Source organism: Fusarium oxysporum, chromosome 5 (genome assembly GCF_000149955.1).
Source record: "Fusarium oxysporum f. sp. lycopersici 4287 chromosome 5, whole genome shotgun sequence".
Classification (NCBI taxonomy): Eukaryota; Fungi; Ascomycota; class Sordariomycetes; order Hypocreales; family Nectriaceae; genus Fusarium; species Fusarium oxysporum.
In genome coordinates this window covers 1,622,316-1,639,604 of record NC_030990.1, presented here as the reverse complement: position 1 = coordinate 1,639,604, position 17,289 = coordinate 1,622,316, and the positions used below count along the sequence as shown (strand labels likewise).

Genomic DNA, 17,289 nt, shown 5'->3' with positions numbered 1-17,289 from the left:
CAAACCAGCGTGACCACATGTCCTCTTCAGTACAAAGATACCTAACTCTGAAAAGCTCTCGCCAAAAGGCGTCTCTAGAGCCCAGTTTAACCAGCCGGTTTGACTCACAGCAGCAACAATAAGGAACCAACCGAGAGCGCTTATGACACCTGCAACACTACCCACAACGACCTGTTTAGGGGTATGGTAGTTCAAGTACACTCTGCTCCATGCCGTCGCCGCCGCAATCGCCGCCCCAGCTACACTCACAGCAACTCTCTCGAGAACGCTCCACGGCCGGTGCAAACCACTTTCTGCACGAACCTGATGTACACGAGGCGGCTTGTGGCGGACAAGCAGGAACAGAGCCAGGGAGACACTCCAGAAGGCAACGAATTGTGCGTGGGAACTAGGCATGCCGTAGCCCTTGCCGTGTATGCGACGCGGACGCTCTTCTTTTATCAGCCGTTTCAAGGCAAAGTTGAGCACCTCGCAGGCAAGTTGACCGAGAAACATCAAGGCGACTTCGACCTCGCGGGTAAAAAGGACGAGCGTGGCGTAAACGACGCATAGGGCTTGGGGGAGGAGGGCGAGGTAGGCGCAGGCGAGGGAGACATGGTCGTTGGGGTCCTATTTGTGATTGTTATTTGTAGGTCTTCGTGTGTAGGTGTGAAACTTACGTAGTAGACGTGGGTGACGGAGAGGGAAGCGAGGGGAGTTGAACTGTCGTCCATGATGAGCTGGCTATATGCGGTATCCGAGAAGTTCAAGACATAGACAGAGGCTGCATTCTCCTGGTAGGGCACCACAGTGGTCTCTGATTGGCACAGTTTGTATCAGAAAAAGAAAGAAGAAGAAAACAGAGAAAAGGCTCGGGGCAATCACGAGTAAAAGCAACCGAAAGGTGAAATCCAAGTTTAAGCTTGTGCTGTAGATGACGATGCAGTCCGCCGGCTGTGGCTGCATATGTGGCTCAGGTGGGAGAAAAAACGTGGCGTCTCGGATTTCGGAGTCTCTTATTTGTCAACGCTGCGAATACCGGATACCGAAACAAGGCGTTACCACATTCAACCACGGCCAAAGAGTCATCTACGTTACTTTACAATGCTATTTCAGGCGTGAATAATATCGTCCCATTTTATTGATAGCCGAAGATTGCGTTTTCCTCTTTACAATCCGGTGTCAGTCACTTGCAGGTCATTCCGAAGTAGCCCTATCTTGGGCACTATCTTAAAAACCCTCTCCTCGCCTCTCTCTACGTAAAGTACCTCCACCAAAGAAGCACCTCATGTTCGAGTCTTGACAAGGAAGAACGAGAAGGAGAATAAAATGATGGAGGCCTAGCAGAAACTCATTAATAAGGGCTGGTCAATTTGAGGGCCCTTGGTATTTAACATACTTACTCAGCCTCGCCACTCTGGACAAAGTCTTTGCTGAAGTGCATCGCCTACACACACTACGCCATTAGAGGATGAACACTCCTCCCAAGGTATAACAACTCATAGCAGTCCCGAGGTGTCGAAAGAATCGAGGTCATTAAACAGGGGGCAAAAAGAAAGCACCAGCCAAAAAGCCTGCCAAGTGTTTTCTGAACTATCTCAGGTTTCGTCCGAATTTCTGGCATCCTGGACGGAGCTGTAAGGTTTTCCTATCTCCCCCAACAGCCATGGACTATAGCGACGACCCACGTCTTATAGAGCTTGGCTCTATTGAGGCTATATACCCAGAGATCCGACGCCCTGACGCAAAAGACCCCTTCACCTTCGAGGTAGACCTCCCCGTTGAGCCCGCCGCTCCAGTTACTGTCACTTTCCCAGCAGCCTCAGCACCCGCCCACCCAGGACTCACTACACTTGGCCAAGCTACTGAGAATGCCCAGCCTGAGGTTGATTCTCTCGAAGTCTCGTACCTGCCCCCTCTGCGGTTGAGAGTCCGTCTCCCAGAGGGTTACCCTGCAGATGCGCCACCAGATATTGTGGTATCTACCATACCGCAGTGGTTGTCGAGGGAAACGATCAAACGGCTTGAGGATGATGGACCGCGCTTATGGGACGAGATTGGTCGCGACATGGTTGCATTTACTTACATCGATCATATTCAGCGCGCCGCTGAAGACGTGTTTGGAACCATCAGTCCCGGGGGAACTCTTCAGGTTGATCCAGAACACAAACTCGCCGTGCTGGACCACGATATAAAAGCCAAAAAGGCTGCTTTTGAAAAGGAGACATTTGATTGTGGTGTCTGTCTCGGTATGTATATTCATCACACATCCTCAGTCACGTACTGACATTACATAGATCCCAAAAAGGGCTCCAAGTGTCACAGAATGCTTGACTGTAGACATATATTCTGTATACAATGCTTACAGGATTTCTACAACGACGCCATCAACGAGGGCAACCTTTCTACTGTTCGTTGTCTGAGCCCCAACTGCGCCAAGAAGCGTGCCGCGTCGAAGGACACAAAGAAGCACAAGGTTGCCATCAGCCCCAGCGAGCTTCTTCAGATTGGTCTTTCCGAGGAAATGGTCAAGCGTTATGTGACGCTCAAGTACAAGACAGAACTCGAGTCTGACAAAAACACAATATACTGTCCACGACAGTGGTGTAATGGAGCAGCCCGATCGAAACGCCACAAGAAGCCGAAAGGTTTAGAGTTTGCTGAGACGTCTGATGCTGAATCCGGCAAAGAGGAAGAAGAAGAAGAAAAAGAAAAAGAACAAGAACAAGGAGGGGTTAGTGCCAAGTCTGGAAAAAGGAAGAATAAGGAAACATTTAGCAAAGCGGATCTCTTGTCTATATGCGAAGACTGTGGCTTCGCCTTCTGTGGCCAATGCTACCAGTCATGGCACGGAGAGTTTGTCCGCTGTGCACCACGACGTGACAAGGGAGAACTCAGCGAGGAGGAAAAAGCATCACTCGAATACCTACAGCTTCACACGAGTCCATGCCCTACCTGCAACGCCCCTGCGCAGAAGACACACGGCTGCAACCACATGATCTGCTCACGATGCGACACTCATTTCTGCTATCTATGCTCTTCATGGCTTGACCCGGTGAATCCCTACCAGCACTACAACCAGCTGGCGGGCGGCAAAGTCACTTCCTGTTACATGCGGCTGTGGGAACTCGAGGGCGGCGATGGCGACGACGTGGGCTTAGGGTTCGTCGGTGGCCGCGGTCCCGTTGCAGATGCTCCCGCGGCACTTGATGATATTGAGCTTATGCCTCTGCCGGAAGTTATCGAGTCTGATGACAGTGACGGCGAGGACGAAGCCAATGTCCAGGGCAACAACAGACCGCTTGGAGGCCAGGGCCAAGGTATCGAGATCGCGCGTGAAGGACCCCTCGTTATACGACTCGTCGACAATCAAGCTCGCGATGGTCGAAGAGCTATTCCTCCCGCTGCACCCGACGCACCGCAACAACTTGCGGGCCGCGGCCATAATGGCCCACCTCGAGGTCCAGCGGGGCGAGGACGCGGCGCAAGAGGGGCTGGGAGAGGAGGAGGCGCGGTAGCCCGAGGGAGAGGAGGAGGGGGAGGAGGAGGAGGAGGAGGAGGAGGAGGAGGAGCTCGTGGCGGGGGAGCTGTTGCTAATCGTCAACGAGTGAACCAGCGACAACCTCAACTACCGCAGCAGGCACAGGGCCAGGATGAGAATAACCAAGATGGTCTGGATCCGGCACAGGAGGCCTGGGTTCGTCGATTTGTGCAGATGGCGCTCAACGATGAAGAGGACCTCGTTGATGGTGATTCTGATGAAGATGATGGTAATTGGATCATTCGGTGACAGCTGTTCTCAGACAGGTTCACGATCACGCCAAGCGCTGTATGGATGGCAATGCGCGGCTCCGCAGTAACGACCCAAGGAGGTTTAATGATACTGTAAAATCTCTAGATACTGTACTTTTAGGAAATCATTATATGTGTCCTGTAGCAAATGCATGCATGATCTACCATCTCCACCAAGATTCTAGGATGATGTCAACCGGGCTTTTGCTACGGCAATACATATGTGACTATGTATGGCTACTCACAGCAAGTATCTTGCTACGAGAATCAAGTTCTCCTCGCCAAAGGACGACGCCAACCTGAATCGGCACGTTAGTCCTAAACCCATACCCCCCATCCCATTCAACGCACATCGGGTTCTCAATTCGTGTTTGCAATCGAGAATCTTCGGTATCAAAGATAGGCTCCGCTGCAGTAACCCAAATTCGTCCTTGACAGCCGTTAGATATGTGGAGTGTGTACTTGAGACTGTTCTAGTTGGGTGATCTGCTGATTACTCAAACATGGCCGTATGCCTAGTATTCCAAATTACAAGAACTCATTTAGACTTGTGGGAAATGCTCCGATTCTGAAAGACAAAGCATGATGCTTCGTCAATTACCGAAGGTAAACGTGGGTTCCTCCACCTGTATGGAGATTGTAAGGTAACGTCAAGTAGACCGCCAGTCGGGATTTTCACTCGGCAGACGACCCTGATCCCAGACAGCTCGGCCGGCCATGGAGATGGTGTATCCTATATCGGTTTGTTCTGTTCTGTTTCGTTCCAAGGCTGCTGTTGATCAAAATGGAGAGTCCTTTGCTCGCTTGGGGACAGCTGACCAATGTTTGCCTTGATACCGTATCCTCCGGTGCTATAGTGAGCTGGCTCGCCGATCGACACTGTGACCCTTGAAGATGTAGACACTCGTGTACTATAGTCAAGGACGACAACCATAAAGTCAACCACTGTTACTTCTTCTTTCACAAGATGGCGGGGCGGTCAAAGTCAACGTGTCCAGCGCATAAAGGAATATTTGCGACAAAAGATAAGAGAGAGATAACCTGTCCGCTTCCTGACTCCAGAGGTCATAGCACAAACCTAAACGAGATCTAGATGTTAAGATCAGGATATGTAAAAGGCCCTACCGCTAGCCACATGATGACCTGTCGGTTGATGCCAAGTACAAAGACACCCTCTTCAAGCGGACACTGCTCCGGCCGACAGAAGGTCCAACAGCTAACGCGAGGGTAAGGCGCAAGCGTGCTCAAGATTTTGTTCACGTGGTGTCGCACGGGATCACCATCTTGGTTGCTTGATAAGACAATAGCCGCTGGTATATTGTACATGCGTATCCAGACCTGCTGGCATCAAGGGTTAATGCGTGGATAATAAGCCGTGACATGCCGTGTTAGCCTTGAATTTGCCTTGAGACTTCGTCTCTAAACTGCCGACCATGAAGCTCACTGTGTCGAAACTCTATGACCTAACAGGGATTCAGGTGCAGCAGCTTGCGGACGCCGCCCTGCTCACAACTATTGCATATGTGCGCCCAAGTCCGCGCGCAGGTAGGCTCGACCTTTAGCCAACAATGAAAACATTGACTGTGATTGTTGACGGGCCTGGGGCTCTGGGCTGACAGTCGCAGAACATGGGAGTCATTAGTGAGATCCATGTTTTTACTATAGTATGTTGTTACCTGGCAGTTTAGCTTAGTTTCAGACATGACAAGAAATGTATCGAAAATTTGTTTGCCGACTGGTCCTCCTTGTCAGGGAATAACGTCCAAGAAGCAGAAAGTAACAATGGCAGTAGCCAGCAATCTCGCTGCTGGGTAATGCGGCAGTGTCTCTTAGGCAGAGCTGATCCTCATCTAGCCTCAAGACCACTGTCCCCAATGACGTGGTAAAAAATCATCAATGAAGGTTAGAGACTTCTGGTACCCAGGATAGGCTGGTTCGGGAGCTCTGCAAACCCTCGTTCTTGTTCTAGGATCGGACCCTTTCCCATGCGCACATGCTGCATGCGTGGCTGTCACTCTTTGTCCTCGTCGCAATTAAATGGTACCTTTTGGCGCTCTCACATACGCCCTTATTTTCTCGCCCAGATGCCCATTTCTGTAGTGGACCAGCGCATACATACTGAACTGAAATCAGCTCATCCGCATTGCATCGACTCGGACTGCCGGGGGATCTCTCCCACGCTTCCCTGTGGGCGTTGCGTTGATCACCCACTGCCCCAATGCTACCGGATCTTGCCAACCAGGAGCCGCAAGCGTACTCACGAAACACAAGTGTCTTGACATAAGTGCGGTAGGGCTGAGCTCGCGATACCACGTCAACGTCGAGCAGACTGATTGATGCAGGTACACGGATCAAGCGAGGCCTTCAGAGCGAACCTATTCCTTTAGAGGCATTTTCGTACTTGGACATAACGCACTGTAAATATCACAAGGATTTTCTAGCACATGGAACTTGGAAGTAACTGGTCAGTAAGTTAGTGGGCCAACAAAATGGAATAACAAGGATGTCTCTTCTCACAAAGTTGATTAAAGCACCTGGGAAATGACGATTAACTAGCGTGACTTTGTACTCTGGATGCAGGTAGAAGCGACATTCCAAACCGAACTATTGCCATAAATGGCCTGATGTTTGAAAAGTCTCGGGACTGTTCATCCCCGCGGCAAGGCCGCATAATTGCACAACTTGTGCAGTCTCAAAGTTGATAGGTATCTTTCCTAGGGTACTTGCATGGCTAGGCACAGCATGCAAGTAGAACGCAGACCTACATTTATATTTCTTCAGGGGTCTCTGCTAGTCTGAGCTTGTTAGCTCAACAAAGGTGCCGATCGGTAGCTGGGGGAGTTGACTCTACCTATGTACGCGATGTTTCGTTTCATTGCCTAATTGTTTCTTGCCCCCTCTGCTACTCAAACCCGGGGTCGTCGCATGAAAGGACGAGTTACTGCAGCAAGACGGTTGTCTGTTGCAAGCCCCAAGGCTCTGTTACAGTTGGTGGAGTTTAACTGGAGCCAATTCAACACTTTACCTGGCTATCTATAACCGATAACGCCTCAAGTAGGTATTGAGATCGCTTCAAACCTATTGCAGCCACAAATCAGGGATCAGCACGAACCAAGCACTTCTGATCGGGGACCAAGACTGAAGAATTGGGATCAGGGCCACAAACTCATCTCGCTGAATTTTATCGACTTCATGCGCATTAATTCGTATAATTTCGTCCACCCAGGGGAGCGATTCTGAATCGGTCCATATGCATCGTTTGCATGGTTCCGAGATGAATCGCTTTCCTGATTCAAACAAAGGTGATCAAGAGCCGGGTCTTCGATCGGCGTTTAATGTTCAGTTCAACGACGGAGCCTGGCCAAGGGATAATGAGCTATTACCCAAAGTGAGTCAAGTGTCTCCCAGTCAAGGTTGGAGAGGGACGATCAGCATCCCGAAAGGGACTACCGGCCGGAGGGACAAGGCCCAAGGCAGTCCAAGGCACGCCAGTTCGAGCTTACTTGACCTAAACCCGGAGACATGTGGACCTTTGTGCTTGAGACAGCAGGGGGCGGGACCCATCGGCAGCCATCAAGGACAACGCTAAAACTGAATGCCAGCAGGGAAGCCAATTGACTCAGCTTCCTGAGCTCATGGCACTGTGGGCGTTCAACTGCCGCGATCTGCTGGCGCGTTGCAACGTCTGTGGTTACGCTGCGGTTGAGGAACCAGTAACCATTGCCGTCTCAGCTCTCTCCCGCCCCCTCCAACGGTCACGTTTATGAAACATTCCGATATTGTTTCTCTCTCGCTGCTGAGCAGCAGTGCAAGGCAGAAGCAGAACCCGACCCTGACGTAGTGACACAAACCATGGGCGGGTTCCCTAACGATGGTTCTGACATTTGTGCATGGATGCGCCAGGTTGTACTACCTACATCTTTAAGTATGCACCTGCAGGACCGTTTTAGCGACTTTTCCGGGTGGACCAATCAAGTGTCTGTTATATTGCCCTTCAATTCAAGTGCTGCAAAAGCCTGCTGATAACTATCTTAATACCCGTGTATTAAGATCATGGATGTGCGAAACACAATTTCGGAGTCCACATAGCCAGAATAGTCGCCCAGTTCGCAGTATCGGCCCCTTTGTTGGAGGATCCCGTACATACCAGACTGCGCAACGTTTCTCGCAGTGCTCACTCATCATTTGTCATGTCCAGTACCAAAATCGCCTTTCAAAGGGTTCTTGAGCTCTGGAAACGCCAGATTGAACATTACTACTTGTCGCAAAGCCAACTGTGAACAGCCTACTCGTAGAGTTAATAATAGAAACAGAAAGACAGAGAGGGAGACAGAGAGAAAGGAAGAAGAGGAAGAAAAAAAACCTTAAAAATGGTGGCCGCTTCACCGTGAAAGGCTGAGCCATCCTGATGAAGCTATCTGCATTTACTCCAACGTTGCTTTCAAGGCAGCAGACGCAATGGCCTGCCAGATCTCAAAAAATCGCCGTGGCCACCTGGGATGGTTACATCGAGTGATTGGCGGCGGGACAGGGCACTTGTGGATAAGGGAGCTACCACTCAAAGGGTGTCTGGGCGCGTGTCTCAGGAGGAACAGTTCACCGGCGAAATTCAATTCCTTGTTCGAGTTGGGGTTTGTAGCCGGATGCCTTTTGGGATATAGTAGTTCTAGGACATGGCGCGGGCTTGGCAGCCTCGTTTGCCTGCAAGTCTCGATCAATAGATAATACTATACACACACATTCTTTTCGGGTGGCTGGGAGTGTCAGATAGTGGTATGTATTGCTGTTGGTACGGGAACGAATGAGGAGGATAGTTGACCACCCTCCTCCGAACAAGCACGAAATACAAGACTGTGCAAGACATGTGAGGATGATAAACTGTGCGCAAGAGTATGCGGTATTGAATGCTCAATATCCTATGTGTGGATGCGGGGACTCATGAGCTCCAGTCTGTGCGGATTTAGACGTTGGAGATGTGGGCATGCAGTGAAAGTACTTCGCGTCCAATATTCTTGAGATATGCCCATCCTTGTCATGTCGAAGAGTCGTGAAATCAACAATCAAAGGAACCCCAACCAGCAAAGAAGCGGGCCTCATCCTGCGCGTGGTCTTGAATCCTGGGTAATAAATGTTTTAACTTGAACATATTGGTCTTTTTTAGCTTGGTGCTTCGTTTGGTCTCGACTCTCGGTTTTGGTCTTGACTTCCCCGGTCAGGGAACATCGAAGTTGTTTAAGCAAGGCGGGCATTTCGCGCTTTCGCGCCTTTAGCAACAATCCCTGATCACCTAGTGATAGCAATAGTGATAGCTTGATGGTGAGCCCCTCGCTACGGCCGAGCCTGGGCGCTTTAACGATTTGCTAACTTAACTGGAATGCTCCGATATGCTTGGGATTGAGCTGTTAGTGAAACTGCTCGACACCAAAAAAATTGGGGTTTTTTGATATGGAGCGGCCCCTGTGGCATCGTGACGACAATAACACGCGATGAGGATGCCACACCCACGACTGATTAGGTTTCTCACTATGCTTTGTATGCATACAAAACCTGGAGGAGGCGGAAGTTTTGGCCTTGTCGGGTGAGAGGCCTGGTAGCCTGGGCCTTGACCGAGTGATGTAAGTAACAAATCACGGTCTGATCAGTGCTAGATGAGGGGATATACTGTGCATGAAAACTGTGGGGGGAAGCCGTTGAGGAGGGCGGCCGTTGAGAAGGGGCACGGCCCCGGCCGCTCTTGTCTTTTCCTGGCTCGCTTCTGCCCATTTTCCGTCTCTAGTGCATCACAATTGCTTCTGAATGGCCATTATCAACCTGGTTGAGTTTCCCCTCGCACGTCTCCCTCCTTGCTTCGTCCAGAGCATTTTCCCCTCGTGCCCTTGTCTCACCTTTCTCGTGCCCTGAACCTTGCTGGTTTTGGGTACGTACTGCTCCCTTTTCTCCACCAACGAACCAACCAAAGACAGGGCCAGACATTGATACAACGGCGTCCTTGACTTTGAAGCCATCTCCAAACTGGGCGCCCATCTCAAACCAAGCGCATGTTCCCCCTCACACGTCTCCACGAGTCGCAGAATAAAGGCAATGGAGCACCTATGACAGCAGTTACTGAGTCGTGACGTGACGGTCGGCCTTGTTTCGTTTCTCCGCCCGCCCACGTTTTGTCGAGCCCTACCGAAACAGTTTCCCATCGTCATCATTATTAGCATCATCGTCCACAGCACGCACGTTTTCTCTGTCTTACGGACAAGGATCTCGAATTCCAGGAAAACGGGATAGTGTTGGTCCAAGCAAACGCCACATGGCTCAGAAAATAGCCACACTATTGAACGTTTGCAAATACCAACGCCATCTACTGTACCAGCCATGGCCCTGAATCTCCATCAAACACAAGGCTGCATGCCGGAGCAAGCTTCTCCGCACGTTCGGTCAAATTCAATTCCATCATGCGGCGCAAGCATCCCCAATCTAACTTTTTGACAATAACTAGTCACCTTGCTCGTGGACAACAACACAATCAACAAACGCGTTTCCACGACTCAGGCCTAGCTAGCATGGATATCCTAGACAGATCATGGGCACATGGTTCGTGCTCTTCTCTAGGCTGCTGTCATTACTGCAGGGCTTTCGATATTACCTATACACACATGCATATAACATTACTGCTTGCTGTAATCCCACAGCATGCAAGCGGCGCGCCCGTTCCTGTTGCTGCCACTGCTGCGAATTGGTCGATGATAATTATGATGGAGCACCGATATGCTGGTGATGGGGCCGTGCCGTTCACTCCACCTCCTCTCCGCTAAAAGGGTTTGAGTAAGCATAAGCTAAGCCGTCTCTTCTGCCAGACCAAGAAGGTACTCCATATTCTCATCTCCCGAGTCGATCCCAAAACGGATCACACTCAAGTACTTACTCCGGCTTGTAACCGGGCCTCGATTCCTTAGTTCACCGGGCAAGATCATAAGCTGCAGTCAGTACCTTTTGCGTGATATCACCCTGTGTTAATGCTCTATTAGGGCATCTCAGCACAGCACAGCGCAGAATAGTGCATTGCTATCACAGCCAGATCGTGATACCAATGGGCGAATGTCAACCGCACACAAGCAAACCCCGGTCAATAGCAAAACTCTTCAAACCTGAGTTTTCCTCTGTTTCCTTACCTCCCTGCTTTCTGAGTTTGCCCCATTATTAACAGCTCTGTCCAACGGTTTTCTAGAAATTTGCGGGCCAGCAACCTTTACTAGGCCTCGGAGGATTCTTCTCTCAGAATCAACGTGCCCCGGTCAAGTGTCAGGGTTCAGGATTGGCTATGGGCAGGGCGGCTTGGTTGATGAGGGAGGGGGCTGCCGGGCCCTCAAGAGATAGTCCCCGTGTCCCCGCTCGACCCATTTGCTCTATCCATCTCATCCCAACCAGCATGGATGGGGGTAGCCAGTACGTGGACCTTGCGTTGGGCATGCCATGCTCTTATCCAAACTTTAGCGTCATGACTGGTCAACAGTACAAAGGGCTTTCTCTTTCGTGCTGGGCTTGACGAGCAGGGGTGTTTCTCGAACCCCTCGGTAGACGCTGACGAGGGGATGGCATGGCAAGGGACTACGCTACGTGCTGGGGCGTGTCTGGGATGTCTTCTCTTACCTCGTGTGAAGGTCCTGGCTCCCAAAAGCCCCGGCGTTGTCGGTCATGTCCTTTGCTTCTGCTATCCTGCCTGTATCCGGCAGTTTGCGGTCCTCTCTGGACCTGACCCTCTCTATCAGAAAGTCTCTGGAGCATAGCTTTGTCCGTGCTCCATTGCATGCTCCATTGATACATCCACCTTATCAGAATTGCCTGTCTCCTAGAGAAACAGCGTTTAATAAGCTCATCTTCTACTTCGTAGGCTCTTTATGCTGAAGGCTCCGTTGGTGTTCACCATCACTGCTGTCGAACAGATTATTGCCCTCTGTTAGGAACCCAGCATTGTCAAAGTATTTGCATGAAATCAGCCTCCAATATCACAACAGGCTGTTTTGTTTCTCAGATCCGCCCCTCCACTCCCCGTCCTCCTTCCAAGAACGGCCGCATGCGCTGAAGTGGTCTCCCAGCCCGCAGACATTCATGACTGTTTGTGAGGGCTTATACTAAGAACTCTCTCCGAACTTGATACTACTAGGTCTTGTCGACAGCACTGACCCAAGTCCCTGTGCCTGGACCTCGAAACAGCCCCCCGTCAAACTCGGTCTCCACCCTGGGGACAGTGCCGGGTGTTGTACTAAACACTCCCCTCCATCATCTGCCGTTCCTCTGGCTGCCATCCATTTCCATATACAAGTACACACTTGCACCATCAACCTCAAACATCACTTCCCTGGTGTCTTGAGTATTGTGTTGTTCCTTCACTTCCACCACACCTTGCGCCAAACACGTCTCGCGAGATTCTTTTATCTCGACTATCTTGTTTGGCCTGATCTGTATCGACATTGATGTTCTCAGGACCACGTTACTAGTGACGGGTCAAAGTCCAGACAACTTGGTCTGGTTGAGGAAGCGGCAAAATTGAATAGTTTATGCTCTCATGACAACCGCAACGGCATACCCGGCCACTATGGCAGATTTGAGAGGACACCCAGGGCATTCAAGCATGTGGTCAAGTTACGGAGGCTCAGTACACATACCAGGTCGAGTGGCAGATCCCATGCCATCAACTTCTTCGCCGCTCTCAGGACGGACTAGTAGTAACCATACCGAGATGGATCAGCCCTCTTACCCCTACAGCCGATATCCCCAAGACGACCAAGAAGCGTACGACAGACCTGCGCACCCAGAAATTGTCTCACATCACGGCTACCCAAACCTGAAGAGGTCTTTCTCTGAAGCAGAGCCACCTGCTTACCAGGAAATTGTCCAGGATCTCCGTGACGACAACTCCAAGATGACAGCCAGCCACGAGCACAAGCTCCTGGCCTTCAAGAGGACACAGGATAAACACACCATTGTTGACCAGCAAGGTCGCATGCAACAACTAGAGCTGTCCGCTCAACTCCACGGGATGTTCTTCCTTTCCGAAATGCCTGCGAATACATCAGATGGCTCGCTCAGACAGCCTGAGTTGACCTGCTACCGAAGAAATCTATTTCAAATCAGCGGCACACTTGTTACTCCACGAGGTCAGCTGTCTGTGATCACCGAATCTGGCGAGACTGTTGCAGTCAGCAACATGGAGGTTACTATTTCTGCCATTGAGTCTGTCGATGGCAACCCGGTCCGATTAATCGTGATTCCGTGGAAAACCCCCCCACCAAACTCACCAGAGACAAACCAAACCCCAGATCAAGAACCACAGTCTCTGCCCCTAATTCCTTTCCAGGACGATGGGACAGAATCTGATGGCGAATATGCTGTGTACCCCATCGGCTGGCGACGCCTTCAATTCAGGATGTAAGTCATTGGCTGCACTGGCAACATTCGCTTGCTAATACGATCACAGTGCAACTGCAAACAATGGTCGTCGAAAGGAGCTCCAGCAACATTTCGTCCTTCATCTCAAAGTCGTTGGAACATTGGCCAACGGTACCAAGACTGTGCTCACGGAATCCACGACGGCGCCCATCGTCGTCAGAGGGCGAAGCCCTCGCAACTTTCAAGCTCGAAAAGAGATTCCTTTGTTGGGATCCAGTGCAGGATCCCGAGGACAAGCCCTTGTGGAAACTGGAGTGGGAGTTGTTGCGGGGCCCCTGAGCGCAAAGCACCAGGAAGCGAAACCGAGAGGCATTGACGCTCAGCTCCCACGGACAGCCTTTACCTTCAACGCGCCGAAGATCCCGGGCACACAATTAGGCCCAATACGATCTAAGTGAGTTTGCACCTGGATCGACTTGGCTATATCTCGATTTGAGCCGTACTGACTGATATGTAGCTCATATCCAACTTGGGGGACACCGCCGGCCCAGGTGCCCTTAGGTCATATCCCAACCTCGGGTGCAGAGAGTTATCCTGCGGCATCAATGGGTCCTCTGGCTGGTACGACAAGTTTCCCTGCTGAATCACAAGGAATGCCCATTCAATCATCGATGGAACCCCCTGTGCCCATATCCATGGTAACAAATGATTCGGAGCACCCACCAGTCCGATCCCAGTATACTTATCATATGCAGACAACCGACTGGCCCCCGCAGTTATCGATCCACACCACTCCGCTCGGAAGCCATGACCAGGCCATGAACATCCCTCGTTACGTCGACAACCCAAGGCCGTTGAAAAGCCCCCGACACATGAGTCATCCATCGATAAGGAGTGCGGGCTCAGTAGCGAACACCGACGCCTCTCCAGAATATCGATACGCCCCGTATGCCCCCGTGAACTCGAGTTCTAGCGAGGTTGCGCAGCCAAGTTACAACCCAGAAACGTCTGGGCCACCTTCAGTGCCTGCAAGGGACTACTACGCGCCCGCGCATACCTGGACATCAGCGCCTGGGGAGCATAGTACGAACCTGGCATATGCCAGCACTGCCGAGTCTCGGCCATACCCTTTCCCTCAAGACGAGTACAAGAGTACACCTGCGGGAACTTCGCCAACGAAGACCGAATCGAGCCAGCCGCAGGCTTCGTCGGTCTATAACGGAGCCACGAGAGGCTCTTTTGATGCCATGCATCAATATTCCTGGAATGGGAACTAGACTTCTATGTCTTGTTTTATCCACAGTTAAGAAGCTCGCGTTTGACGATATACAAAAGTTGCCATCAAAAGATGTTGGCCTAACGAGAAGCATGACAACCACTGGACTTGTGGAGCGCTTGGTTCGTTTGTCAGTGAGCTTGTAACAATACCTACTGGAGTTTTTCTATTTTTTATGACGGATGGTGTTGGCAATCTGAATTGGGCGGCTTGCACTGATTTGAAACATGGATACCAGAAAGTAGACGGAGCGGGATGCAGAGGCAAGAATGATGAAGAGTTAATGGGGGTGAAGAGGACTGGCCGAAGGAGAAAGAAGGAAGAGGATCTGATACACGAGGATTGATAACGGATGACTAGAGGCTAATGACGCTGGGGAACGATAAGAACTGGTCAATTTGAAACCTCTGATTAATGCAGAGCGGCTGGTTCTGCAACGATTCGAGACGCCGTTGCATGTCTGGGGCTAAAGGACGGGTCAGGCGAAACAAGGGCGTATCTTCTTCTCTGATTTTGTTTGTTAATGTTCTTATTTATTTTCTCCTGCGGGTATGGATCTGCGGATTGTACCAGTTCCGTCATAGGGCGGAGTTATTCTGTCAAGCGGCATGTCGAAAAAGTTGCCGCTGAGGTCGAGTTCCCTTATGTATCGATGAAGTAGTTAAAAAACAATCGGAATGTGATGAAGAAATTCCCTCGGGCTTTTAAGTGACTAGTTTGACTGATCACTATTGTGAAGGAGGTACAAGTCTGAATCGATAGTTGGGTAGCGCTGCAAAATGAATAGTCATCATCCTATCCCTGGTTGGTCCTTGCAACTGAACGCTTGTGCTGTGAACTACATTACAGACTCGGGGCTTGGGCTCTTTATACTCAGAAGCGATCAATAACTGAGGTCACACGAACGTCGCACCATCGAATGGCCCTCCGATGCCCGGACCATCTAATGCCATGCCCCCTCATGCTTGTGCTGTGCCAAGTTAATGTCCCAATAGCCTGGTCGTATTTGAGCCTCTAAGCAGGGCTATCGTGGGGGATGGCTTTGTTAATAGATCTGTTCTGCAAGTGCAGAAGATAACCTGATTGGTTCACCTGAAGAGCTGAAGTTCAAGTTGATTAGCGTGTAGAGGGAATGCTAAGTGTAACAGAATATCGCTTATTAATGCTCGCCTTTTGTTAACCGTTGATTTATGGTATCCGAGATAATTGCGTTTTAATCAACGGGCCATTAGGAGACATCACGAATTCCATCTGGTGCTGTGAACACTAAACTTTCTGACAAATTCTCAATGCTTTAATCATGATTAGAGGCAAGCTCTCGGGATCAGTACTACCTACTAACCTAGGCACGATCCGCATCCAATACAATTTAGGCACCTTAAAGTAGATGTGGCTGGTGCGAGGCGATAAGATAACACGGTGCCATCGCAGAATTTTGGTATACGGAGATTTTGCTGCTTACAGCACCTTGACTTTTAATGGAAGTGGCCCAGCCTCGAAAGATCCCCGCTAATCTGTTTCCCTGACTTATCTTGCTGCACCCTCTACAACACTGTAGTCTTTGTTTCTATTTTCACATTGAGACAAACCTGCCCAGAATCTCACTTCGTGTCCCCTGCGGCTATCCACCATTGACAAAGAGAGAGCAGCATGTTTGAAGTGCCTGAAGCAAAGAGGTAATTGATGGCCTGTTTACCGTGATTCGTTTTTTTAGGTATTAACTCGCTTTTCAGGGTTCGAAGAGAAGATCTGGACAAATCAGATGATGGCGCAGAGAATTGGAGTGACGACGGCATTTGTGATGCCGAGTTGCGCGCAACACTGAATGCGCAGATCGCAAGATCATTGGGGCTGGAAATCTTGGCAGAATCGACCCCTGAAGTCGCGATGAAAGACTATTCTCTCACAGGAGGCAAAGAGTCTCGTGATGACGATATTGGAGATTCAGAGGCTATTCCGGCTGCCGAGGATGATCAGGAAGAGGAATTTGTTTTTCGACTTTTCAGCAAAGCCCCACCAAGTCAAAAGGTCGTGCTGGAGGAAGATCCTGGACCAACAGGCGATGGAACTTTCGTGAGTGGTCGGCCACTCACTTATTATGTGGTTAAAAACATCTCTGCAGAACGAAAGCATGAGTATACTGTAGCAGCAGTGAGTGGGGATCAAGTGTTGGCAAGATCACACGGCAGGGCTTGGGGCCTTGAGGTTCCTTGGAAGGTTACGAAACTCGCTATCACTCGAAAAGCCAGGGCGAATGAAAAACCAAAGGATGAAGTGGCCCAAAGAAAACGACGACCAGGAAAGAAACAACGGATATCCTTAAGAAAACGAGCAAAGGAAAGGGAAGAGAGGAAAGCAGCCGAAGTCAAGAAAATGGCCGAGAAAGAGGAGCATGTAAAAGACAAGAAGAAGAGAATGAATCGCCTAAAGAAGCTACGAAAAAGGGCAAAGGCAAAAGGACAGAAACAAGCATTGAGAGAAGGAGATGGGGATAATGGCTCTCATGCAGATTCATCAGGTTCTGAGTGAGCTGGAATTTCCTGCAAGTCTTAATGCTCAATATCCTATTAATTTTATCTAGAGACCCTTATAGATAAAGAGAAGTGTTATCTAATAAACTATTTAAGTTTTTAAAATATTAATATTTAAATACTTTAATAAATATTTTTTATATTAAGTAATATTTATATAACTATATATATTATATTCCTTTTAAGTTTTAAAAAAAAACCTATAAGGTATAGTTACGTAGTAAGCTTAAAAATATTAAATGCAATTGAACCTAAGCTTTTCTTAAATTATTTGCCTTATATGTAGTTGCTGTCATAGTATTTAATGACCACGGCAATTATGATGGTAAGTTG

At 49.8% G+C, this 17,289-nt stretch overlaps 6 protein-coding genes across 7 annotated transcripts; 4 read left to right on the top strand and 2 right to left on the bottom strand.

The window, feature by feature from the left end:
• Positions 1-41: 41 nt before the first annotated feature.
• On the bottom strand, positions 42-713 carry FOXG_01646 (dolichyldiphosphatase; the record flags this gene model as incomplete). Its single annotated transcript, XM_018378565.1, has 3 exons — positions 42-74; positions 109-609; positions 660-713. 3 exons carry the CDS (start codon positions 711-713, stop codon positions 42-44), a joined length of 588 nt encoding a protein of 195 aa, XP_018234509.1.
• A 304-nt stretch (positions 714-1,017) lies between these two features.
• FOXG_01645 (uncharacterized protein) lies at positions 1,018-4,838 on the top strand. Its single transcript, XM_018378564.1, has 2 exons — positions 1,018-2,228; positions 2,277-4,838. Exons 1-2 carry the CDS (start codon positions 1,646-1,648, stop codon positions 3,767-3,769), a joined length of 2,076 nt encoding a protein of 691 aa, XP_018234508.1. The 5' UTR covers positions 1,018-1,645; the 3' UTR covers positions 3,770-4,838.
• Positions 4,839-5,204: 366 nt separating this feature from the next.
• On the top strand, positions 5,205-5,504 carry FOXG_18153 (uncharacterized protein; the record flags this gene model as incomplete). The annotated part of the gene is made up of 1 exon (XM_018398201.1): positions 5,205-5,504. One exon carries the CDS (start codon positions 5,205-5,207, stop codon positions 5,331-5,333), a length of 129 nt encoding a protein of 42 aa, XP_018234507.1. The 3' UTR covers positions 5,334-5,504.
• A 4,039-nt stretch (positions 5,505-9,543) lies between these two features.
• On the bottom strand, positions 9,544-9,795 carry FOXG_18152 (uncharacterized protein; the record flags this gene model as incomplete). The annotated part of the gene is made up of 1 exon (XM_018398200.1): positions 9,544-9,795. The coding sequence occupies one exon, from the start codon at positions 9,793-9,795 to the stop codon at positions 9,544-9,546; it is 252 nt and encodes an 83-aa protein (XP_018234506.1).
• Positions 9,796-11,550: 1,755 nt separating this feature from the next.
• FOXG_01644 (uncharacterized protein) lies at positions 11,551-15,168 on the top strand. Of its 2 annotated transcripts, XM_018378563.1 has the most exons (4): positions 11,551-13,188; positions 13,238-13,603; positions 13,667-13,847; positions 13,905-15,168. In XM_018378563.1, the coding sequence occupies exons 1-4, from the start codon at positions 12,326-12,328 to the stop codon at positions 14,424-14,426; spliced, it is 1,932 nt and encodes a 643-aa protein (XP_018234505.1). In that variant the 5' UTR covers positions 11,551-12,325; the 3' UTR covers positions 14,427-15,168. The 2 variants fall into 2 exon arrangements, with proteins under 2 accessions (XP_018234505.1, XP_018234504.1); XM_018378562.1 differs by having other exon boundaries at positions 13,667-15,168.
• A 673-nt stretch (positions 15,169-15,841) lies between these two features.
• On the top strand, positions 15,842-17,063 carry FOXG_01643 (uncharacterized protein). Its single transcript, XM_018378561.1, has 2 exons — positions 15,842-16,101; positions 16,159-17,063. The coding sequence occupies exons 1-2, from the start codon at positions 16,076-16,078 to the stop codon at positions 16,952-16,954; spliced, it is 822 nt and encodes a 273-aa protein (XP_018234503.1). The 5' UTR covers positions 15,842-16,075; the 3' UTR covers positions 16,955-17,063.
• The last annotated feature ends 226 nt before the right edge of the window (positions 17,064-17,289 follow it).